Genomic DNA, 27,974 nt, shown 5'->3' with positions numbered 1-27,974 from the left:
ATAAAAGAACCCCAATGATTCAATTTTTGTTAAAATCAAACTAAGTTTAATTTTGGACCCTTTGAACCTTAATGTAGACCAATTTGAAAATAGGACTAAAAATTAGGAATCTAAATACACTGTTAGATTCGGCATATAAAAGAACCCCAATAATTCAATTTTTGATGAAATCAAACACAGTTTAATTTTGGACCCTTTTAGCCCCTAATTCATAAACTGTTGGGACCAAACCCCCCAAAATTAATCCTAACCTTCCTTTAGTGGTTATTAAGCTTGTGTTAAAATTTTATTGATTACGATTTATTTATACTAAAGTTATTATCCGGAAATCATCCGTTTTCAGACAACGCTGAAGACGACGCAGACAACGACCACATGATACCAATATACCACAAAATACATTTTAATTTTTGCGGTCGTATAAAAACAAAAAGATGTGGTATGGTGTCCAATGAGACATTTGTAACAATCCATCAAAGTTGAATGCCTTCAACAATGAACCAAACCCATATTGAAGGGATTTCTATAAAATAGCTTAAAAGACAAAACATGAAATACATGTAAATCAAACATGAGAAAATTGTGACCAAATCTATAACAAAACTATTTTCAAATTATGGCAAGTCTATAACTAATAACACCAGAATATCAGGCTCCTGACCTCGAACAGGTTATATATGTGGCAGGGTTACCTTACCGTGCCTAGATAAGTTTTTTATATCCTTTGTTACATGAAGTACATTTTTTCGCCTCCTTCATTTCATTTCCTTTTTTATAAGAAATATAAACAACTAAAAAAAGGTTAAAATCATTTATTTGTATATTTCATGTAAACATAGACATTATATCACATATTTTCATAACAATTTCATCATTTCTATTTATAGTAACAATGAGACAAAAAGGACATAATTCACAACATAAATTAAGAGGGTTTAATTATGGAAGTTCACACAAAGCACTGCATAGCTAACCTTGTTTGTTAGCTTGATTTCTTTTTAATATGGTGAAACCTTTGGTAGAGTTACTTCTCTTATAAAGGTACTTCCCACCTTTTTCAAATATACAGAGCTCTTGATGTCTAAACTACACACTTCATTCAAAATTAACCCAAATTTTCTACACCACTGAAGTCATTGAAGGGATTTTTTTTTTTTATAGTTTCCTTTAAATTTACTTTTAGTCTGTAATAGATATTAAGAAAAATCTTTATTTAAGATATTATAAAGAATTTTTTTTATTTTAGATATTATAAAGAAAAATCTTTATTTTAGATTTTATACGACACTTCAACAATCCTATGTTTTAGAGTGTGGTATATATATTTTCAGTGTAAAATGTTAACCCCTTTTGAGGAGATATCCAATTTATTAACATAATTTTTAAAATGCACCATATTTGCTAAAATCTTTGAAATTATTCAGTCTTTGATGGCAAAGCATATGTATGGCATTTGAAAATATCATTAAAAGAAAAACTATTTCTTGGTTATAACATTTCAAAGATAAATGGCATTGAACAATGTTTGATTAAATTAGTTTTTAATTAATTCTTGAAACAAAAGGCACTGATCATATTGCGTACTTTTACAGAAATTTGGATTGTCTCAGTATTTATACAAACTTTTACCCTAAAACAATACAGCAAATTTTCAAAGGAATTGCACATTTTTAATGATTAAAATAGAATTAAAATGCAATGTATGACAAATAAATGCTAAAAATATCTAAACATGCTAACCCCTAAAAACACTAAAATAAGTACAATTTTAATTAGAATTTGATTTTCTGACATATGGGTTTATTTGAATAAAGCACCATTTATTCTGCCAATAATTCAAATCATTGCGTAGTCTTGTTGAATAAAGATTAGTATCTATTCAAATATGAATACTGTGGATTCATATATTTATTTGGGTACAAATTTCTGTGAATTAAGTAAAACTTACATTTTCGTGGATATTTGATTTCATGTGTTTGCCTAATTCTGCACACAGGCCTACAGAAAATCTGTTATTAATATTACATTTAAATTTGTTGTTCACCCTTACCTGAATGAAATCATCTAAAATTGGTATCCAGCGAAAAATAAAGAATCCGCAGTATAAGGGGTATACATCAATTTTAAACAGTTACCCAAAGACAAGAAATATCATCTAGGCTGCAACAAACTGTCTCAAACAATAAACAGGTTTCTATACAAACTGTCATTCTTCAAGTTATCTGGGGTCTATAATAGATAAATTTTAAAAATAGAACTGAGGCTATCATTGTACTCAGACTCAGAATTCAACCAATCAAAATACTTGAATTGGTGTTTCCAACACAGATTCTTGAACTCAGAGCACTGAGTTAAGTTTAAAGTCTGAGGGCCCTGCCAATTCTCAAAATAACAAAAACCATTATACCAAATAAAACATTTACTGACTTTGAACAGACACATTCAATTGAAAGGTGGGTAAAACATGTTTTATAAGATCTCAATCCTCCCTCATTTTTGTTTAACATAAATCAATAGATAAAAAACCCATACATAAACTTTAAATTGGCTGCTTAGGGATAATTATTTTGTTAAACACATTTTTAGTCAGTAACTTTTCCAAAATAATTGTAGAAGTTAATAAAAGGGATTCCAAGTGTGAATTATTTGTCTAATTTATATGAAAAATAACAATATTTTATTTCAAAAATACAAATATTAAGTATGATAGTTTTCTCTATATAAAAATGCAGTTATCAACAAGACTATAAATTATGACCTTTATTTCTAGCTAAGGTCAAATGAAAACTTTAAAATGGTCTCTCTCATTGTTGAAACAACCTACTGCATATTCACAATTTTGCTAGCATTTATTATAATGATTTCAAAAAAAATCATGGATGTTAAGTTAATTAGTAGTTTCAGGAAATGCTGCATAAAAATAATTCTATCAAAGTTCAGCCAGAATTTTAATGAAACCAAGGGTTTCTATACAAATTCTTGATGAAACCTATAGTCAAGATTTTACCCATTATAAAATGATCACAAATTTCTGAATTTACAGACCTAAAATGTTCTATCATATATATACAGACTACTAATGGAAAAGAAATATACATTTGGTTTATAATCAAAGATCTGTTGAAGAAATGTTTGGGAGCTTGGTTAAAATTTTATGCACACTCCTAGATATAAATGAATGGGAAAATCAGATAGTTTCGTGTTTCACCAGTCAACAACAACTGAAGAAGTTCAAAAGATCGACTCTTAAACTATAACATATCAAAGATTTAGGGTAAATTTCTCCTAAATAAAAATGATATGATAGAAAAAACCCACCATACACCACATGATTTCGACACCTTTATTAAATACACACTTGACTGCAACAAATACTATATACAATGGAACACAAAAATAATTGAGGTAAATATGACCCAATTTTATCATAATAGAAATACTGTGGATTCATTCAGATTCTTTCAGTACTCATTTACGCAGATTTGGAAGGTATATGTGAAGCTAAAATTAAGCTGTGCATGTGTAAAGCCACTATCAGTGCTCCTAGTTATATCATGGCAGCCATACTTTATTGTTGGAGGTAGCAGAGAACACCAAACATCAGAATTTAAAGCAGGTAAAAAGGTAATCTCTAAAGCATTTTCTCTAGACTATAAATATTGTACCAAATGATAATAAATGAATGCACAGTACATATGGTGCTGCCTGTGTTACATGATCAAGATTAACATTAAGGATGTACTTAGGTGAGTTTAGGTAAAAATTAAGAAATTAAGAAATTAAAATTGATACTATAAACTGGTAGAGCATCAATTAATGATAAAGATAAGCAGAAAATATTGATAGGTCATGGATCTCCTTTTCGAGATATTTGAGATTTAAAATATGGCGGGAAAAGGCTGACTTGGACTTTTACCTTATATTTGCATTGGTATCATTTAAGTCTCAAAACAAAAGAAAGAAAATCAAGAATTTTCTAAAATTTTGGTAAATGACCTTTCATGAGCTATTAAGTTTTATATGAAAAAATAAATGGGTGTTATGGGACAAAATATTTTTACATTGTATTGTATGGAAAAACACCAAGGAGTCCGAACATTTGACACAAATTCCAAAACCTCACCTAAGTACATCCTTAATGAATGTATTTGTTTCCTCTTTTCCAGGGATATCATTTACTGTTGTTTTCTTTCTAAAATGTCATTTTTTATTTATCAATTGTTAATTGATAAATATAAAGTATCAGATATTTCATGCTCGTTCAGGAAGAGACAGAATAAGGAGAAAACAATGGATAGGCTATGTACAGATTAGTTTAAAGGGTAGAAAAATTTCAATGCCTATCAAAACAATTAAAGCCAATTCATTAAGTTATTTAACAAAGCAAAACAAAGAATAAATTTTATTTAATGTCTGGTTGAACAATTAATGAACTTTCTAATTCACTGAAAATTCCACCAAACCTTTGTATTTAAAGATTGTTACAAAATTTTTGATTAAAGCAAAAATATCTAAGTAAAACTGTGGCTAAAAGAGGTAAAATAAAAGGTCTGATTTCAGAATAAAATCAAATTTCCCAAAAAGGTCTGATTTTGGTTTATTATTAAAGAACTTAAATATCAATAAATTCCAGAATCGTAATGGCAGCTTTGTTACCAATTGGTGGAAATTATAAAGCTGTTTGCTTTGTTAGCAGGGTAGTCACATTTCTAAAAGGCAATTTGAACCCCCAAAAATGCCCCCCTCTCTGTTCAAAATTTCTGTTGAAAATACATACTTTTCTCTATATTCACTAAAAAATGAATCATGTTAAATTATATTAAAACCACGAAATTATCTAAAATTGCAAGTTTTAATATCACATTGTGTTTCACTCATCATGCAGATGTTTTTGATTAACTATTTAAAGGATACAACAAACTGAAAGATACATGTTTTAAATGAAACGGTAGATATAAAATATTACAAAATGAATTATTTGACATTTGGAATATTTTTCAATACATTAAATATACAATTACCGGGAACAACACACATTCAAATATATTTTTTTTAACATATCAATTATTTTACCAATAGTCTGAAGTGTAATGAAAATAAAATTTTGTTAATTTAACACTTTTGGAAATAAAATTTTCTTTTTTTTTTTAAATTTTAAAAAGAGAAAAAAGAAAAGTTTAAAGAAATTCCAGAAATATGAAACAAATTGAAAGGTCTCAAAAAGAAAATTAAAATGCAATAGTTTTTTTCCTTTTCCAATAACATTAATTTCAACGCAAAGCACATTATGAAAAATACCTTAGTATCAAATAATTTTGATTATATGACTTCATTTATGACTGTCAAGACAGTTCAAAATTGTAACTAGTTAAATTAAAACATGAAATTAAAAGGACACTGGCTACTGGGTCTGCAGAGAGGTAGTCATTTATAGTTTTTACTAAGTACATCTATTATTCATTGGAGACATCATGATTCATGACATGAAAATGAATTGACGACCAATTTATATGCATATGATCAGATGCGGATTTAGAAGGGTTTTCCCTCTTTTCTGGGAAAAAAATTGTTGATTATTTAGGGAATCACTGAAGCATGACTGAAGCGGACCCCCTCTTAGGCAGTCAGTGGGCCCCCACTTATGAAAATTTCTGAATCCGCCACTGATGATCATAAACTGTAAGTGTGAAGCTTTGAAATGTACAATTATGAAGAAAAATATTAAATTTGAAAAATACTATTTGAAGACACTTTCATTTAAACCATTTTCCTATGTATATGATTTACAACCTTGACAGAAATAAACATCTCAAATACTGCTAACCCTTTTTCCAAGCTCAAGGCTAGGAAGGCTTACTAAGCATAGTTTTTTTTTTAAATTGGCATCTCTATAATTAATTAAAGTAACATATATATTGCTAAAATCTTAAATTGATTCCTATATGAGCTGCATCAGATAGAAATGGACCTTATGGTTATGCTAAGTGCACATATACATGATATTCATGTACATATAAAACTTTGATTGAATTTGGAACATTTAAATACAAATTCTAATGCAACAATGTTTGTAACTTTTATTTTGATTGGATAACGTCACTTATTTACATGGCATCAATTGACAATTGATGCTATGGGACGTACACGCAACGCGTCGCCAGGTAACTTAATTTGTGACAATCAAATCCCCAATTAATGCCATCGGAGCTTAAAATACAATATAGTTATCTCCTAAATAAAATATGAATTTGAGTCTGTTTTGTATGGATCTTATACCAACTCCATGTTAAACCAGTTACAGACTTTGCATAGAGATTTTTGAACTTTTGATTTTCACATTTGCATCAGGTTGATTTCTATTTGGCCCAGCTCATATCTCATAAAAATGTAATATATCAAGCAATACATTGATTAAATTGGTCAATCACATAAATATATATGCAATGCAGGTAACATTGCCAATTTTTCTCGAAGTTTCAATTTGGTTAAAAATAAATGAGATCTACACAAAAACTAATTATGCTATTATAATACACTTTCATAAAATTAATGATTTTTAATAAATATTTTTTGACATATTAAATATTACAGAAATAATTACATCAAGATTGCCATGCATGGCACCAGAGTTATTTATATAATCATATATATTTTATACAGCATTAACTTTTAACTTTTAAGTAGAGGACAAGCAATTAATGACCATTAATTGAGGATGTTCAAATCAAATGCGACGTTTATCATATCTGTAAACTTAAAACTGCTCTTGATCATTAGATTTTGATTTGTCTTTTCAGAATCTAATGCATTCTGGGTAATATTTTTAAAAGCATACACCAAAACCCCTTGATTGGCCAACACAATGGAAATTCAACCAATGGAGTGAGGTTATTTGCAATGAACAGAGAATAAACAATGCCATCACTTTAATTTGTAGTGCTGAAGTTTATAAAACAATGAATGCTTTATTTTGTTGCAAAAAAAAAAACTGTTTTGGGGTATTTTTCCCAATATTTCTCCCCAAAATCTGCATATTGCACCTTTATATATCAAGACAGATTTGTTTATTCAAAAGATTTACTTAAAATTTTTATTTTTTTCACAAATTAACAGATACATTGCATTCAAACAGACATCATAAACATAAGCACCTTATTTAACATTTCTGATACAAAATAATTGACCATTTTCAAATTACAGACTTTTGATTCCTGATTTTATTATTTTTACGACAGGCTACCTTTTCTACCGGTAGGACATTCTGGTACTTTATCAAGTAAGAGCCACCAAAAGAAATAAAACCAACATATAATGGGTGCAATTTGGTGGGAGTTTGACTGTTCCTCAGATAACTTTGTCATGTATAGAAAACATATAACAATTAAGTTTCCCCTAAATTATACCAATTTTAACATTAATTTCACTTCTATAAAATGCTCTTATATGACCAAGTCCAAGATAACTACAGAAAAGGTAACTTGTAGAAAAAATATAAATTCAAAAAGTTGAAAGTCAGTAATATGAAATGGTATTTTTATATGCAAATGTCTAAGTGTTACTACTATTATCTTTAAAAACAGATATTATACCTGCTAGAAAAACTAAAAATTATAATGGAAGGGTAGAAAAGGAGATTTTGGCAAGGGGCATGGGTCATTTATGGTTGCAAGTCCAAATGATATACATGTTGTAAGTAAAATTATCTGAAGAAATTATGTTGATTGAGAGGTGATTTTTGAAGTCCTTTCCTACCAAACCACATCTTATCTAATGGAATAATTCTAAAACTAACTACAATAATTCTACCATGATCTAATTGTTTACCGAATTGATAATACACACCTCACTACAAATGTAATGATTTGATTTTCTGAACAGTGAATTTCTAAATCTCATGGAGAAAATAAAAAATAAAAATTTCTAAATGAAAAAAAAAGTTTCAGACCCAAACTATGAAACATAAAGTACAATATCACAAAATGTCATTCTAACTGTATCCATGGCAACATCATACTTCACAACCTTGACACAATGCTGTTTGAACTTTGATATAGTTCCGACAAGGACAAAGTCTCTGTAATTCTAAGTGTTCCCCAACACAACTAAATAAGAATTCTTCCTTCTGAATTTCACACTCGTTAGTCACTGTATTAAAGGATGGATAAAGAATACCGGTAATTTCTTTACTTTGAGCACATGTTGCTCCGTTTTCAAGCAACGATTCTTTTGAGTTTATATCTCGGAAGTGACTAGGATCACAGATCAAATCTGAAAAGAAAAGAATAAATTAATATTTGATTTTAAATAAATTTCAGCTGCAAGAATGGTTTTATAAAAAAAATTAGCAATTGAAATTGGTACTTTGCCAGTACCAAAGACCCACTTTTTTTTAAATCTTTAAAAATGCAGAAACAATTTAAAGTTACATTTTTCCTTCAATCAACTTAATATTAGCTATGTACTGTTTAATCAAGCCACAAAATATTGGTTAAGTCTTCAGAAACAATTACATAACTTTTGTACAGTCACCTGCTGATCTTCAAAAGGATTACATTTGAAGTCACTTGCTGATCCTTAAAGGGATTACTTTTGTACAGTCATTTGCTGATCTTTTTAAAGGGATTACTTTTGAACAGTCATTTGCTGATCTTTTTAAAGAATTACTTTTGTACAGTGACATGCTGATCCTTCAAGGGATTACTTTTGTACAGTCATCTGTTGATCTTTTTAAAGGGATTACTTTTGAACAGTCATTTGCTGATCTTTTTAAAGAATTACTTTTGTAAAGTCACTTGGTGATCCTTAAAGGGATTACCTTTGTACAGTGACATGCTGATCCTTCAAGGGATTACTTTTGTACAGTCACTTGCTGATCCTTAACGGGATAACTTTTGTACAGTCACTTGCTGATCCTTAAGGGGATTACTTTTGAACAGTTACTTGTTGATCCTTAAAGAGAGTACTTTTTTACAGCCACTTGTTGATCATTAAAGGGATTACTTTTGTACAGTCACTTGCTATTTATCAAAGGGATTACTTTTGTACAGACACTTGCTGATTATCAATGGTATTACTTTAGTACAGTCACTTGCTGATCCTTAAAGGGATTACTTTCGAACAGTCACTTGTTGATCCTTAAACTAACTTTTATCCCAACAAGCGTCTTAACATGCTACCTACTTTAAGCCCAGCAGGCATCTTAACATGAAAACTACTTTTAGCCCAGTAGGCATCTTTACATAAACTTACTTTTAGCCCAGCAGGCATCTTTACATAAACTTACTTTTAGCTCAGCAGGCATCTTTACATAAACTTATTTTTTAGCCCAGCAGGCATCTTTACATAAACTTACTTTTAGCCAGCAGGCATCTTTACATAAACTTACTTTTAGCTCAGCAGGCATCTTTACATACACTTATTTTTTAGCCCAGCATGCATCTTTACATAAACTTACTTTTAGCCCAACAGGTATCTTTACATGATACTTTCTTTAAGACCAACATGCATCTTTACATATGACTTACTTAAAGCTCAATAGGCTAGACATCTTTATATAAACTTACTTTTAGCCCAACAGGCATCTTTACATGATACTCCTTTTTCACCAAGGATAAACTTTACAGCACTATTTGGAGGCCACTTTGCTGGTTGTTTTTGAAACTGACAGAAATTTTGATGTTCTATATAAGCATTCATTCTCTGTAACATGCCTTCCTCTGTATACTCATATGGCATGTAAGGATGGAACTGAAAATAAAAGGAATATAGTATAAAACAAATCTTTTGCAATATTGGTTTATGTTCTGATTGATTAAAATATACTTTAGACTCCATTCCTGTTTTTGGTTTTTTTTTTGGTTAGTTTTTTATGTACAACATACTGATCTTTTGGGTCAAGCCAATTGTTTCATTTTCATTTTTTTCCATTACAACATTTGGTATTGATGACAGATGTTTGGAAGTTTCTGCAGACAACTCCATTTACAATTGTCTTCAGACTTGAACAAGAGGTTTAAGGTGGTACCCAACACTTTCACTAAAATTAATTTGGCTCGTTTAATTTTCATAAAATTTTGTCAAAGTATTTACTTTGACCCTTTAACAAAAATATAAAAATTTTGAAAATTTCGAACCGACTGTTTTGTCAGAAAAATTACACTGGTTATATAGCATTTTGACAAACACCAATTTTGATGAGAAGCTTAATATTCCTTTTACAACACAACGTAATTAAAACGTTTAGCTGACTTTACAGAGTTATCTCCCTGTAGTGTTAGGTTCCACCTTAAACGAGGGTTGAGAGCTCACTTCAGATGTGTAGAGCATTACATAATGTTGTGACATTTGTCTTGTCTTCTCGATATGAAAATCCTTATGACTTTTGTTTGTGTGTTAATTTGTTGCTGCCATCAATGATATGTATTTGACATCTCCTGCTATTCAAATTTAGACATTTTTATGATGGTATCAATGGTTGATTTAGCCCTTTAATGAACCTTCTCCTGTGTGCTGTGTACTGTGGATTTATAATTATTCATTGGGTACCCATTTTTTTAACCACATATTTTATTTTCAACAAATTATATTTTTTTTAAACTAATTGTATGCAGGCGTTGGTAAAACCATAATATCAAGTATCCACAATTTGGTTTTCCTCAATCCAAGAAAATTGGTACTCATGAATATAAATGAATCCACAGCATTATGCTGTCCAGTAATTTGTCTGAACCCATTCTTACTCCAATGTATACAAAAAAAAACTAACCTCATTTCTATGCAATATTCTTGCCACTGTATCTTTGACTTGCTGTATATTTTTGATATCTATAGTATATACATATGGTTCACCAAGAAACTGCTCTGCATATGGATGTTGACTTGTCAACTACATAAATACAAACAATTTTAATATCCAACAATAAAAATTAAAAAACTTTACACACATGGTATAATTTGTGTTTGATTTTCGACCATTTCAGCTAAATTTTCATATTACAGTTGATAATCAATTCTAAATAACACATTGACAAAACTGTAAAGGTAGAAATATTAGTACTTTTTTTTTATCATTACTCAAATTGTATTAAGTTTAAGATTTCAAGTATCACTCTTGAAATTTATAAGCTTTTTAGTACACATGATTGCAGTTGATTTTTTTTCTCTTGTCATACTTTTGTACAACAGGGTATGAAACAAGATTACAAAGTCTCTTTGACCCAACTCTTTTATTTTCTACCTAGAGTGTTTCAACAGATATAACATTTCATTATAAATAGCTTTCATTGAGGCTGGTTCCATAAGAGTTTTAAAATTTTACTTTTTTTTTAAATATAGCCCTGAATCCTAGAGTTATAAAAAGTATTAAGGCCTAAAAAAAAAAAATCTGTGTTTCTGGTAACATCATTTTGAAAAATTGGGTTGGTAGGTCAGAAAAAAGGGTCGGTCGGGGTACCGAAAACTCAGATTTTTTTTCTTCGGCTTAATAGATACTCAATACATACCTTCCTTTCTGTCGGTTTTCCTTTAAAAAATTTGGTATTTTTACTACTATGAGGTGGGTTAAATTTAGGATTTATAAATACAGCACCATTTGCTATGGCTTCTAGAGGGGCTGGTCCTTCATAGGGAAATCCCAGTCCTATAAATATCTGTAATTGAAAATAAATAATAATAAACATTTACTTCAGAATATTCTCTGTAAATTGAAATATCTTAACCTTTTTCCATAAATTGCATTTTGTTAAAAATTCTGACCAAATTAAAACTTGTTACATCAAATTAAACTGCCCAAATATTACAATAGCACCAGTAATTCCAATCACGCCTAGACTGTAGCCATTGCAGGGCATTTCAAAAAAATACTGATGATATATAACGTAGAGTATAGTAGTTGTTCTTTTTTTCTATGTAAACTAAATGAGTATATTCATTTGGCAGTGTGTGATTTATCAATATGCAGCCATGTCTTGTTAAAATGCAGCCCTCAAAGTAGCTTCTGAAATGAAGTGGCCAACTCAAAATTTCAGTGGCCAGAAGATTATTTCAGGTCGCCTACATTTTTTTCTAGCTTAAAATAACCCTTGCTAAATAAAAATATTTAATTTTTTGATCTGTGGTTTTATATTGTCGAGTGTAGAAAATTGTTTGTATAAATCAAGTGTAATATAACCACATGATTTATTCAATTTTATGTTTTATATAACAATCTGTGACGTTTAGCAGTAGTCTGAAGCCCAGTAAAAAAAAAATCTCATCAGACTTTTGCAGAAGCACTGGTGATTGCCCCATAGGTCAAGTGAAAATCTGAAATCGTATGGGAAAATTGTAGCATGTATTTTATTGAATCTATGTCTTAGACTAAGAGAACAAATTACAAAATTGTCGCCGGCCTTGTTTCATCTGTTTACTGACAAAATGCTCGACCATGTGCTTTCATAAAAAACAATCTTTAAATGCTAATGGGTTTCTTTAGAGAGTCATGGTGTAGTGGTTAGTGCATTGGACTACTAACACAAAGGTTCCTGGTTCAGTTCCAAGATGAAAATTTCTCTCGCTTGACACCATTTGCGTGTATTGTCTTAAGGAAACAATGATAGTCCGTCCGAATGGGACGATAAATGGCTGACCCGTGTTGACAGATTCATATCTCTTGCACGTAAAAGACACCCTTGTAGATTTTGAAAAAGAGCAGGCTAATGCTACAAAAGGCAGCACTCGCATCCGCAAAGTGGAAAGGGATTAATATAAGTTGCAAAACTTGTTTCCCAATCCACTATAAATAAATTTGTTTAAACTTAATCTTCTAACGGCACATAATAGTTAAAGTTGTGACAGAGAGCAAAATACGAAAATAGATGGATCTGTGCCTTTTTCAGTCAATGCTTACAATTTACTTACAATTGCCTGATGCAATAAAGCGCTGATAAGATCAAGCTTAAATCTATAAGGCGCTTGAAATACAGTATAAAATTGTGTTTCAGTCAAGCGCTCAGAAGATTCTTTTAAACCTGACTCTGATCAGGGGAAATTTCCGAAAAATTTCTGGTGGCCAGATCTTCAATATTCTAATAGCCCAAATGGCGACCAGATATGTTTTTTGGTCGCCAATCCGCTTTTAAAGTAGCCCAGGCAACCATTTCAGTAGACTACATTGAGGGCTGAAATGAGGTATTTAAATGGGCCTTCGCGTTAAACAATAAAAATGTGGAACTAATTATGCAAAATTAAGATATCCAAACATATCCTGCTTCAATATTCGCACTAATTTCTGTATTTGCCATATTTATTCTGAACTTACTTTTGATTGGCGTAGTAATGTGTGTAGATCTTCTCCGTTTAATAAACCGTGATTATTTACATAAGATGGAATGGTATGAGTTTTATTTTTAGCTTCTGTATCTATATATACTGTCCCATGTATTTCTACCAATGATTTAATGACCTCCAAGTATGCTGCTTTACCCTGTAAATATAAAATAATTGACATGTTTAAATTATATTATTTTCAACTAAGTTTATCTGCATTCTCACATTCAAAACACTGTATATACATACATATATACATTTAGGTATATATAATAACTGAAAAATCATTAATTTGTGAGTGCATTAATTATTATTGTGATTATTGAACAAAAACACAAGGCAAGATTTTTATTATTCAGATTTTAGTAAATGGTGCCTACAAATAATATTATACACATTTTAAATGCAAATTTTTATTTTTTTATCTATTCTTTTTCATCACAATTTTCCACAAAAATAAAACATAGCCAAAAAAATAAATGATTTTAACTCAAAAAGATAATATAAAGTATAGATTTAATTAGAATGTTAATTTTAGCAAAGCTATTTGGATAGTATAACCCTTATACAGCCAAGAAAAAAGAATATTACAAAAATTCATGTTGAACATTTCAGTCTGAAAGGAGGTCAACATATGATAGTTCATTAGTTTTGTTTATAAACAATAACTTATAATTGACGCTCAGTTGTTCCATCAACCTCATTGTATGAATACAAACAAACCAACACGATATATTTTAAACTATATTTCACTTAAAAGTTTCTTACACATGTTAGTAAACAAAACTAGGGGCTCTCAAGAGCCTGTATCGCTCACCTGATTCTATTTGGGTTTTTGAAATCATATAAAAAAAAGATAAAATTTGGCTACAAAGTAACAACACTTGGCCAGCACCTCATTAAGAAAGGAACATTCATGCTATATTTGACTTCATTCCATTCGGTGGTTCTCTAAAAGAAGACATTTGTATGTATTTCCCATAGGGTCCTATGTTAAACTAAGTATCCCTGCTGGTGGCCATCTTAGATGATGGATCGGCTACAAAGTAACAACACTTGGTCAGCACCTCAAAAGGAACATTCATGTCATGTTTGGTTTCATTCCATTCAGTGGTTCTCTAAAAGAAGTCATTTGTATGCATTTCCCATAGGGTCCTATGTTAAACTAAGTCCCTCGCTGGCGGCCATCTTGAATGATGGATCGGCTACAAATTAACAAAACTTGGTCAGCACCTCATAAGGAACATTCATACTATGTTTTATTTCATTCCATTCAGTGGTTCTCTAAAAGAAGTCATTTGTATGCATTTCCCATAGGGTCCTATGTTAAACTAAGTCCCTCGCTGGCGGCCATCTTGAATGATGGATCGGCTACAAATTAACAAAACTTGGTCAGCACCTCATAAGGAACATTCATACTATGTTTTATTTCATTCCATTCAGTGGTTCTCTAAAAGAAGTCATTTGTATGCATTTCCCATAGGGTCCTATGTTAAACTAAGTCCCCCGCTGGCGGCCATCTTGGATAATGGATCAGCTACAAAGTAACAACACTTGGTCAGCACCTCATAAGGAACATTCATGCCATGTTTGGTTTTATTCCATTCAGTGGTTCTCTAGAAGAAGTTCAAAATGTAAAAAGTTCAAAAGTTAACGACGACGCCAGACGACGGACGCCAAGTGATGAGAAAAGCTCACTTGGCCCTGTGGGCCAGGTGAACTTAAAAATAAAAAATTTCGAGTCTCATGTTATAAATTTGTAACAACAGAACTGTGTTTAGTGTTAAATCAAATTATGGCATTTAACTATTTTAAAAACACACAAAGAATATCATTCATTCTGAAGAAAGCCATTTCATTTACTTTACACCTCAAGTCAGGCTGCTACATGTGTCTTCATATTTAATTTCAATGTATGGTTGCTGTCTAGGTGATGTATATTGTACATTTTTTTAGAGGTCTTACATTGGCTTGGCTTGTTGCTCAATCAAATTCAATTCATTTTAAAATAAACCAATTAAAATATATTACACTTATTGTTTTATTAATCATAATAGTATGCAGACAAACGTATATATATATTACTTGTTCAAATAAACTGATAAGTTCATCTGGTAACCTGCTCTTACTATGAGCAAGGGCAAGTGACAAATTGATCCATAAATAAAGGTCAAAACAACATCAATTTCATTCACAAAAGCAAATCGGATGGTAAGGGAAAATTAAAATAAAACAAGCATCAATAAGAAAGCCTATTAATTAAAGCTTTTAATAAAAAGGTAAATTTTGAGAAAGGAAAAACTTTTTTAATAGTGATCATTCAATACTCATTTTAACATTTTTAACTCATTTACAATGACTTTTCTTAATAATTGATGATACTTAATTATGGTACAAAACATAAAACATAAATTAAGGGCATCATAGAATAAACCATATTTTTTTTTACAAAATATAAACTCTATCTTGTTACAAATCGATAACATTTTTTCAAATTCAAAACAAATAATCAATTAGATATTGAAGACATCATCTATTGACTATCTACAAGAAAAATCATCATCCCAATAGAAGCTCTCTGGTTCCATCTATGTACTATCAGCCATGCAATACCATATTATATAAAAGAACATTGTTTTCCATATCTCCCATATCAACCTGAGTGGATAGTCCAAGGTTTGATATTGGACTCTAAGGATAACATCTGGACTGATTTTTATAATACTTTATCGTAATCTTTATAAATACACTTTCAACCAAAATTCCTATTTTTTTATAAATAAATGCACTGGTGCATTGAATTTAAAACCAATTTTGTATAAAATTTAGACTTTTTGCTAAAAACTTTATTAATTTTGATCATTCCAAACATTCCGTTTTACATTCTGAACTTCCTCCTTATTATATCTAACACTGTAAATGTATATATGACATTGTCACAATATTTGACATTGTAACAATATTTGACATTGTAACATTTAAAACCTGTAATTATAGGCAAGTCAATTCAAAATATAAAATAAAACATAACATGGTTCCTCAATTACTCGTTATCTATTTATATCTTGCATGTAAATGTAGAAAAGTTTCTTGGCCTAATAGAAACTGCTATATGGTTCAGATAATATTATATTTTAGCTTTAATGGTTTCATTTCAAAACACTATTGATTGCTTTATGACAATTTTCAGGAAATTTTTAGTATAGGGGAAAATTGAAATTAAAAATGTAACAAAAATAGAAAGATTACTTTGATAGAAGCAAATGATGAAACCATGAAATTCTATTTCTCCAATTACAAAAATGATATCAACTAATATAAATCAACAATAATAATATAAATATCCCTTTAAACCCTCTGTTTTGAAAGCATCATTCATTTCTGTTATATTTAAACATCTGTTTTTAATACTTGGGGAATAAAAATTAAAGGATCTCTACAATAACAGAAAATTTCTAGTGATAAAAATCCCATCAACACCACTTTGGATAGTGCTTCCTCAAAAGGAGGGACTTTTCTTGTTAATTCAAACACAAAATCACTCTGCAACAATTTAAAGCAAGTGTACATCTATAAAAAAAAAGTGTTGAAATAAAACATTTTTAATACATAATTTTCATTAACAGCAAAACCCATTTATATTTTTGTTCACAAATTTCTTGCATGTGGTCCAATCATTTACATTATTATAGGAATCTTCAAGGACAACTAGTTTTGAAGACAAGCACTGGCAAATTAGAAATTAAGTTTATCTATGGTTGCCCTACAAGAATTTCTTTGTTCACCTTTTTTATTTTAAACTTACATATTAAGTTTCTAAGAATAACTGACCACTTGCAAGAAAATTGGTTATAAACAATGAAATGGTTTATGCATTAGGACAACTCCAAAACCATGACCTTACCTGAACTAATTCATTGTCCTGGAAGATATGAAGGTTAATAGGTCAAAGGTAAATATTTTTGGGGTCAAGGTCATACATACTTATTTGCAACAAAGATACCAAGTTAAGGCAATACAAATCTCATTTGTATCATTTTATACTGATTCAAATAGCCTGAAAACAAACTAACATTCACAAACACAACATGCATGCTTTACTGTTTCACTGTGCATTGATTTATTATCTTATATCCATAGCATGCAAAATACTTATACGTTAAAGTGACATAGACATGTTTTGTATAATTAGGAAAACACTACTATTCAATGTTCATGTGTGCAATATTACATGCTATGTTTAGAGCAATTTGTTATGGGTCATGCTTGGCACATTTATATATCATATGCTGATAGAAAATTTCACAATATGTAAAATAAAAATTTTAAAATATTGTTTCTTATGTTGTTGTTTATGGACCAATAAATACTGTAAGAGCATATTTAATTAAAAAAAAGTGTGAGATAAAAATAAAGTTGATGAAAGTGCTAAATGTCTTTCTGTACACTGTACATCATGGTGGTGCACCTTAGTAAGGAGGCTTATACAATGTAAACTGACCATATCAGAAAATGGTTCATGCACCCAAAAATAATGTAATGCATGACAAGTAATTTCTAATAACATAAGTATAATGTCTATACAGCTGTATTTATAATACATTTCTTGAAATTAATATGCAAAGTGTGCCTAAAAAATCTTGCGCCATAAGCAATGTAAATAGGAACTTTACATTTTGAATGCATCCAAGTCATAGTAAGTTTGTAACACAAGACTAAGAGTGGTCGATTCATAAATTTTCGTGGAATTGTGATTTTGTGATTATACCAAAATCTGTGTAGTGTGCATGCCTATCGAAAATGGGTACTTCTTTTAACATTTAAAATTGTAGTTTTACCCATGAAACTCATAAAAATTTTCTCTTTATCCATGAAATCCATTAAAAATTGGTATCCCAACTTAAAATCAAGATTCCATACACAATATAGTACATCCCCAGAAATGTGGTGCCATTCTTGTAAGAATATTCATTGATAATTTTATACCACTCACCTCCCACATATATTCATTTTTCCCATAAACTAACGCTTGGTTTCTCCGTTCAATCTTGACAACATTGGTATCATTTAAATGTTGTTCCACTACAAATCCCATGAAGGAATTATCTGGACTATGAGCTGAAAGTAAATAAAGAACAGACTGGTTAAATATATTTATATTATAGTCTTAGATACATGATTTTTTTATTAGATGTTACTGTAAACCAACTTATTTTCGCGACTTTCCTGAGTAGAAAAATAACGCAAAAATAAATCGTCATGAATATGTATAACATGGATCTTTCCATATAAAACTACATCAAGTAAATTAGAAATCGCGAAATTAAATAGCTGCGAAGTGGATTACAAAGGGTAAAGCGCGAAATGAGGTATCCGCGAAAATAAATTGGTTTACAGTATTGGCTTTGAACTAGCTGTCAGTAACTGTGAGTACTCTCAGGTCAATACTTTAACGTGTCTTTTTTCTTGTTAGCATGTATAGATATGCTGCCACTTCCTTTTTTCAACTTATATTTTTGACAGTTTTATAGTCTGTTCATATGTTGAACTTCAACACCCCTACCCTTGGTTAGGGGAGTGTTGGGATCCAGCTAACATGTTTGCCCTCACAGTCTGTATGTATGTACCTGTCCCAAGTTAGGAGACAGTAGTTTAGTGGTTGTCTTTTGTTGCTGTATATCATATTTGTATGTCATTCATTCTTTTTTAAATTAATCAGACCGTTAGAGTTCTTATTTGAAATTTTACTCTGGGACACATAGGCAAGAATTTTATTCATTATCAATATTTTTTAAATGTTTTCCTCTAATAAAGACTTACGAAACATAGTAAAAAATTGCTGTGGCTGCAAATCTTGTCCTCCCCATGTTGTAAGAATCTTATGTGCCTTCGCCCACGACCTCAAGTTATATGCTGGCTCTGTTCCAAAAGAGTCCACTATTCTTAGTAAACAACTGAAAAAGAAATAAAGACAATGTTAACTAAAAAAAAGTCTTAAAATATCAAATTAAAATTGTTTTTCTGGTACTAGTTTAACATGTTTAATGCCAAGAGTACTGTAAACACTATCTGACTATGTTATAACAAAGCTTTTAACACTCTGAATGTTGATTTTTCAATATATATATCCATGTCCAGTATATTATAACATGTTTAATGAATGAATATAATTAAAAGTCTGAATCATTGTACAATGAAATGTTTTTTAATGTTCACAAAATTCTGAATTTAAAATACTTTATTAGTATGTTTAGGTAATAATTTGATGACCAGCCCTTTTTAAGGGTCACCTATATTTCAACAGGTTGAGATTGAACTGAAATAAATTTGGATGATTTGTTTCAGAAACTTGAGGACTTTTCAAATTTTCATATTTAATACTGTTAATTATTCATAATTGACCATTGTCAAGAATGTTTTAATCTTACAAACAAAATACTAATTTCTGAAATGGTTACTTGGTGTGTTTAGATTTGTTCTGTTGCTTCCTTTGATGAATATTTAACAGATAAGATTTTATAGCAAGTGAAACATATTTTTATCTAATGTTTAAGCTTGGAGGTTACTTATTAGAATTAAATCTAAATGGTTCCAACATCATCCTTCTTTTTACTGTTGATAGAATATGTGAAAAAGGAAAGTAACTCTTGTTCAATTTGATGCACAAAGACCTTTAAATTTTTTTAGGAAATAAATACATGTGCAAAATGTATTTTATAAAAAAAAACTATAAAAAAAACATATACGTCATATTCTTTTAAAATTCAAACAATGAAAAACAAATAACAAGAAAAGGAGGGGAAAAATACCAAGTTACTAAACCACTACATAGAAGACTGAAAAATTGAGTTAAATCAACGGTGAAGAGTATACTGGTAATTATTAGTCTTTACCTCTCCCAGAGAATTACCAGAAAGTTGAATTATAATCCAAATATATTAGATTAGATGTGTAGGGGGTTAACTGACAGCTATACATTATTACTTTATTCAGATTATGATCAGAATGATGGGTTGTTTCAAAGCTATATGTTGTCAGATGTTTGTCGCATATAGACCATTACTGTCAGAGTCTGTTGCCTAATTCATGTAATTCCAAGGACAATATATAGACCATTACTGTTCTGTTGCCTAATTCCAAGGACAATAACTCTTAATAAAATAGGGCATCTGAATCTAGTCAAAGAGGTTCTCATGTGATACTCAATAATCAACATTTATGTGGTCTACATCATATTTAGGATCCAAATTAACTAAATTATTGTATGTTTGTGAGGATTTTTTATTTATCTTTTTATTTTTAGTAAACTTTGGAAGATTTAAAGTAAATTTCTTTCTGAGTAAAATTCCATTTTCAGAGTTTGTATATTTGTGGTAAAATTTAGCATTTGTCTACAGCAATTCGTGAATTCAAAATAAAATCTATGATGCAACTTTTTCAGTCATTAAAATATATCATATCCATCAAAAATCTAGGTCTTCTGCATACACATAAGCAATAGCCATTCTACTGACTTCAAATTACTACATTCTGCACATGCATTTTAGCAAAGCAACTTATATCAAGGATAACAGCTAGCTCTAACATAATGACATATACATGGAATACATAATTTTCCAGTCCAGTTGATTTCGGTGATTTCTAAATTGTTATCTTTTTTCCCAGCTGATTTTGGAGATTCATTTTTTTTAGACTGACTGGTCCCAAGTATTCTTTTAAAGGACCAACAAATTTGTCACCCTCAAGCTTATTGATGGCAAGCCAAGGTAATTGTAATATTGAATTCCTTGAATTATTGGAGCATTTGAGGTAGGCATGTATGAGAGTTACCTCCCCTTCTACTATAGAAGAAACTCAGTCTACAGACAAATGTCTCTACTTACAAAGATTAATTGATAGAATCCATAAGTGCAACAGAGGTCATGTGCATACATTTATAAATTGACTGCAATATTGATTTACAACAAATGACCTTCATGATCATAAAGAAATACTGATTTTCTGACCAGACTTGAAATGCTTATATTTGAGGTATCAAGAATACTAAGAACATTAATATAAAAGGCATATACACATTTAAAAGTCATAAAGAAACCACAGCCAGATTCATGTTGCTATAGAAACAGATGTGTACATTTAATATCAGCAAGAAATATCATGTGACCAGCCATGCACATGATGAGTACCATGTGACGTAGTCATGCACATGATCATGTGACCTCTTACCTGTTCTGTATCTTACTACAAATTGAATTTTAATTGTTTTTGAACAGCTTACAATATAATGAAAAGTTTTTTACACTTTTTTGTTTATTTTTTGCCACTGATTTTTGGATAAGGAAAACAGAAGAATTCATTGATTGGCAAAAATGGGCATGCTCATGAAAAGTAGTCGTACATGTTATCAGATCACAGGATCATTGTTGTACATTGAAACCTGTCTTAAAGTAACCTTATTGTAAATGGAAGTCTTCTAAATTCAACCTAGCATTAAGAGGGCCTGGTCTTAATTGAACCCTGTGTTAAAGTGTGAACAGAAACCTATTTTCATGTTACACTGAACTCTGTTTTAAACAGAACCATGTTTATACTGAACCCTGTCAGATTGATCTAAGTATTGTATAGGACCAACTTACTGGTAACATAACCCTACTCAAACTAAACCTGTGTACCCTTTATGATGGACAAAACAACAAATTCCAGATCCTAAGCTTAATACTCACCCATTCTCCCGCATAAATTTTCTGTTTGAATATCATTATGTATACTTATATTTACCAAAATTGTCACTTTATGAAAAGTATTCACCAAATGACTGAACTTGAATATATTTTGTTGGGTTTGTGTCGCTCAACCTTTTAAATACTTCTATGTGTTTTGCATGTTGTAGACTACTATTTGTGTTTTTATCATTTTTTTTAATCTTTTTTCCTACTTGTGTTCCTTTTATTTCCATTTGATATAAATTGTCTCCCCTTTCTTTAATGTACTGAGAATCTAATTTGTTCTAATGATATTTTGACCTCCTCATTGTTTACCTTAACCATTTTATATCCCTAGGTAAACAACTTTTGACAATACTTTCCAAACTTTATGAAAAACAAGTATTTTGCGAGTATTGGATGGCAATACAAGTCCCCTACTGGTTAAAAATTCATTGTTTCATTGTAATGGAACAAAATTCTAACTTGATTTTAACTTTTCACAGAGTAAACTATATAACAAGTTTTGAGAAATTATCTTCAAGCATGATGAAAAAAGTGTAAAAAACGGATTATTTAAGTGATTTTTCTGAGTCCAAGGACTATAACTCTTCGCAAAATCATCAGACTGGAACAAAATTCAAACTTGATCTGTAAGTTGTCATGATAAAACAATACATCTAAATATCAAATCAATATCATCAAGCATGTAGATAAAATGTGTGAAAATCTGATTTACTGGACTAACAGATGAACAGACAGACAGACAGGAGTGCAAACCTAATGTCCACTTCGACTTCATTGGTTGGGGAATAATAAGGACAGCCAATGGGAATATAATCCCTAAGGGTTAAAATGTTGTGGATGTAAGTAAGTATAGGCCAACATATACCCTTCAACAATGATACAAACCCATACCGTATAGTTAGCAATAAGAAGCCCCAACATTATTTTTTTGCTATTTTCATGCAGAAGCAAAAGAAAATTTCATTAAACTACTATCCCTTTATCTAACCACACACTTAAATAAAAATGAAAAAGACAGGTTTTTATTTTTTTTTATTATTTTGTGAGTTAAATCACCTTTTTTGACTTACAAATTTATTTAGCAAATTTGATAAGAAATACTTTCATCAGTTTGGGAATGTTTAAAAAGTGGCAAAAACAAGTTGTAGCAAACTAGCCTACGAAAACGCTGTTGGAATGAGACCAAAAACATTCTAAATATTCTGTAATTCTAGCAGAATACAATTCTAATTAATTTCTAAGTAATTTTAAATTAAAAAAAAAAATCAACCTTGAACATGCAGTCATAAATACACAAAATAAATATAAACCCGCAAAAAAGTAACATGAAGATATAATCTGATGCAAAGGCAATTACTCAAACTTTCAAAAAAACAACTTCTTACCTAAATTTACCATAGCCACCTTTGACATGCTTTTTAAACTGTCGCAAACCAACAATATCAGTATATATAATATCAACAGGTAACTCTTTTCTACTCTGGCAAGGAGAATTGGCAGCTGGAAGTTTGTTTAAAATCCTGAAATACAATAAAAAATATATCATATACTCCATATATGCGATAGAGGTTTACAGGGGAGTTGAGATCTCACATAACTTGATTAACCCTGTCCCATTGTAGGACAAGCCACCCGTCACATTATATAGCCTGTCCTAAGTTAAGAAACTCTAGTCTTTGTTAGTTATGTGGGTTTTTTTATTTGGTTCATTTGTATGTTTTAGAGTTCAATGTGGCGTCCACTCCACTAGTATACATTATTGTTCAGTGGCCAGGTAAAGCTAGTCTCTAGGTGCACGAATTTCTCTTTGTGTTAAAGACTCATCGGTAGGCTTTGGCTTTTTTTTGCTCTTTAGTCAGGTTGTCTCTTTGGCTCATTCCCTAGGTAATTGTAAGGACTACAATGGCAAAAATAATTCCAATTAGTTACAAAAAAGGCAAGATCAATAGAAAATGGTTTAAAATTACTACCAAATATATCATACATGCACAAGTCATGACAATCATATATAATCAAGATAGATAATTAAATTATGGTGAAAGTGCATAAAATCAGAAAAAAAATTAAAAAAAACTTAGGATGACAACCAATATATATGTCGCCTTCAGTATAAGGTTGTTTTTACTTCCATAATGTAAGGCAGGTAATTAACCTCAGGGATGACAAACAAGGAGGTCAATTTTTTGGAGTCTCAATCCCCATTCCAAGCAGAACCAATGTTAAGCAATAAATGATTATGTCAATGATAAAGTAATAGGCATGATTTGAATATTATAAATACTGGACTTTTTTCAATGTCTTTATATTATTGCAAAATTTGCCCAAAATATAGGCTACTAAAAAATAAGAACTCTCATTTTTAATTATTTGATCCAGTATTATTTGCATGCTACAACATGTACAATTCTTGATATCATATAATTATTTAATCTGGTATTTTAGTATTAAAAAAAGATGTGGTATGATTGCCAATGAGACAACTGTCCACAAGAGACCAAAATGACACAGACATTAACAGCTATAGGTCACCATACGGCCTTCAACAATGAGCAAAGCCCATACCACATAGTCAGCTATAAAATAGTCCAATATTCAACAAATGCATCTATTAATTTAGAAGACTAGATTCATTATTATAAGATGGATTTCAATTTTGTAGATTTCACGGGTACAGGTGAACAATGTATTTAAACATTCAAGGAAAAACAAAATTTGTAAAGACTTCTATGCAGACTTTTATGCAGACCCTTAGGTGGCCTTCAGCTGTTAACTCCTATTTGGTCAGGTTGTTGTCTCTTTGAAATATTCCCCATTTCCTTTCTTAATTTTATATGGAGAAACCACAAATTAAAATATACAGGAACATGAAATTTTCCTCAATTGAAAAATATGAGTACCCACGAAAAATGGTACCCAACACTTTCACTAAAATCAATTTAGCTAGTTTAATTTTCATAAAATTTTGTCAAAATATTTACTTTGACACTTTAACAAAAATGTAAAAATTTTAAAAATTTTGAACCAACCGTTTTGTCAGAAAAATTACACTGGTTATATAGCAATTTGAAAACCACCAATTTTGATCATTGAGAAGCTTAATATTCCTTTTACAACACAACATAATTAAAACATTTAGCTGACTTTACAGAGTTATCTCCCTGTAGTGTCAGGTACCACCTTAATTATGTAATTTTTTAATTTCATGATGATATTCATTGTAATATTATATATGATTCATTCAATGTTGGCATGTACAATGACCAGGTAAAAATATTTTAAAAAGTTTTTTTGTCTTTTTGATTTGGAAAAGTGTTTCTGCAAGTTTTTTCAGAAATAATTTGTAGAAATTTGATAATGTAAACTGTTGCACAGCTTCAAAGCAGAAGCTTTTCTCTACAGGAGATTAAGATGGCAACAATAAAATCTACTTTTATTCTGCAACAATTGCATAGTAATAATCTAAGAAAAAAATAGTACCTAATCAATGTACATGTTGAAATAATTTATATGTATAAAATATACAATGAATATGAAAAGTGTCCCTCTTTTGAACAAGTCCCTCTTTTGAACTTACCTATACATTAATCAGCTATGTAGTAAAATCATATACATATACTGTAAAAGCAGAACTTGCTGGTCGAGTATTCAATTTCGTTTATTTCGTGTAAAACATATATCCAAGAGATTAAAAAACCCACGAAAATTAACCTACATATCAAAATAATAAAGAACTTCCATTTACTAGAAACCACAAAATTAAATCCCCATGAAATCTTAAATAGAGACAAAACCGCAAAATGTTAACCCCACAAAAATTTAAAGATTCTACAGTGGTTACTAAATATATTCATTCTGACAAAAACTTACAATTTCACTTTTGTTTTTTATCAAGGCAGTTGTAGACCTCGTTATAACAAAATGACAGAGTGAGGATTTTCAAAGCAGTAAACAGACTTTAAGGATCTTATGGTAATTAAAATTTCGTAAAATTTGCCTTTCTTTGCTTAAAATCTTACAAATACCATAATTAGACAAACCTTAAAAATTTCCCTGCAAAAATATGTCATATAAGATGAAAAAGAAGATGTGGTATGATTGCCAATGAGACAACTCTCCACAAGAGTCCACAAAGACACAGAAATTAACATCTATAGGTCCTGTCTGGCCTTTAACAATGAGCAAAGCCAATAACAGAAATTAACAACTCTAGGTTGTAAGATAATAAGCTATAAGCCTAAAACTGTATCATGTCCTTAGATATAAAATAAGGTGATTTGTTAATGCTGTCATGTACGTTAGTGTAAAGCTGGAGTGAGAATATTATAAACCTTCAATATAATAGTATAATGCAAACTACATACTAAATCCACTTTAATATAGAAAAAACAAGAATGTGTCCATAGTACACGGATGCCCCACTCGCACTATCATTTTCTATGTTCAGTGGACCATGAAATTGGGTTCAAAACTATAATTTGGCATTAAAATTAGAAAGATCATATCATGGGGAACATGTGTACTAAGTTTCAAGTTGATTGGACTTCAACTTCATCAAAAACTACCTTGACCAAAAACTTTAACCTGAAGCGTACAGACGGACAAACGTACGGACTGAGACCAGAAAACATAATGCCCCTCTTCTATTGTAGGTGGGGCATAAAAATCTTTGTATTAGTCCTACAATAAATCTATCTCAGGGCAAAAATAAAATTTAAATTGTTTCATGCTGCCTCCATACCAATCTAAAAAGCAATCTATGTGAAAATTTGTTTTTATTTCAATAATTTATTTCCTGCTCTTACATACTTTTTGTTCTGGTCTAAAACATGTTACTTAGGTTGTTGGCCAAAAAAAAAGTCAAATATATACCTTCCTAATACCCATTCCTACAAAGTATGGGTTGGCAACATCAAACAAAGATTTTTTAAAATACTATAAGAAATACTATAAGAAAAATATCAATGTCCTCTTTTTAATAAAAAAAAAAAAAGTAACTATGCTGTGGGTAAGGATATATAGAGTGCATGTATACCTATACCTTTCATGCATTACTATTCTATAAAACAAATTTGTTCAACAAGCTCATATGTCTTTTTTCCAAATATACCAAAACCAACAACTGACCAAAAAGAATAACTGCAGTTTTACAAATTTTCCTATTTAATTTGAAATAATTCATGCAAGCTGTAAATTTTCTATCATTTCACATGGCCTAGGTCAATATTGGTTGATTATCCCTAGTTTATACTCTTTTTTACACACTATCCAAATAGATAAACCCCTACCTGGAAAATATGGGGTGTAGTGAAATAATACAAATATTATACATGTTATAAAAGTAGAGACTGCATATAAAAAATGATAAAAAATATTTTCTGATACAGGTTGGTATCAATGATTGGTTCAGTGGCGGATCCAGGGGGAGGGTTCCGGGGGACGATCAATGCATTTGAATGGGGACATATAGTTGGAACCCCCCTTTTTAAAATGGCTGGATCCGCCCCTGTGATTTATGAGATATAAGCTTACTTTTTGCCCAATAATCTCTGAAAAATGGATTTGATGAAAATGAGAAAGATTTTGAAGATAGATTGTGTACCTTTTAAACTAATAAAAAAACTCCTAACTTAGCACCTATCAATCATCAAAAACTTCTTGAAGAGGTAAGCAACTATATATCTTTGATAAATAAGTGTGGATTATACACAACCAAATACGGTAACTTATTACATGTAGTTGTGAAATTGAAAGTTTAAAAAAATGAATCTTGTAAAATTCCCATATAGCACCTTAATATTTCATGAGGCATCCCTTATATATATATAAGGGATGCCTCATGAAATATTAAGGTCCCATATAGCACCTTAATATTTCATGAGGCATCCCTTATATATATATAAGGGATGCCTCATGAAATATTAAGGTGCTATATGGGAATTT

The 27,974-nt window shown here is 30.3% G+C and overlaps 1 protein-coding gene across 5 annotated transcripts in view; it reads right to left on the bottom strand.

Annotated features, from left to right (window-relative positions):
• Positions 1-797: 797 nt before the first annotated feature.
• The window catches only part of LOC143058850 (alpha-1,6-mannosylglycoprotein 6-beta-N-acetylglucosaminyltransferase A-like), a 66,009-nt gene continuing 38,832 nt past the window's right edge, over positions 798-27,974 (bottom strand). For 2 of the 5 annotated variants that reach the window (XM_076232323.1, XM_076232327.1), the window contains 10 exons: positions 23,420-23,554; positions 21,532-21,546; positions 19,126-19,259; positions 18,299-18,423; positions 17,210-17,227; positions 13,298-13,462; positions 11,502-11,648; positions 10,766-10,885; positions 9,564-9,747; positions 798-8,268 (listed from right to left, as the gene is read on the bottom strand). In XM_076232323.1, coding sequence (XP_076088438.1) covers positions 8,009-8,268; positions 9,564-9,747; positions 10,766-10,885; positions 11,502-11,648; positions 13,298-13,462; positions 17,210-17,227; positions 18,299-18,423; positions 19,126-19,259; positions 21,532-21,546; positions 23,420-23,554 — 1,303 coding nt within the window. In that variant the 3' untranslated portion in view covers positions 798-8,008. The remainder of the gene's footprint in view (positions 8,269-9,563; positions 9,748-10,765; positions 10,886-11,501; positions 11,649-13,297; positions 13,463-17,209; positions 17,228-18,298; positions 18,424-19,125; positions 19,260-21,531; positions 21,547-23,419; positions 23,555-27,974) is intronic. The other 3 variants (XM_076232325.1, XM_076232324.1, XM_076232326.1) reach the window with 3 other exon arrangements.

This window comes from Mytilus galloprovincialis, chromosome 14 (assembly GCF_965363235.1).
Source record: "Mytilus galloprovincialis chromosome 14, xbMytGall1.hap1.1, whole genome shotgun sequence".
NCBI lineage: Eukaryota > Metazoa > Mollusca > Bivalvia > Mytilida > Mytilidae > Mytilus > Mytilus galloprovincialis.
This window is presented reverse-complemented; position numbering and strand designations above follow the sequence as displayed.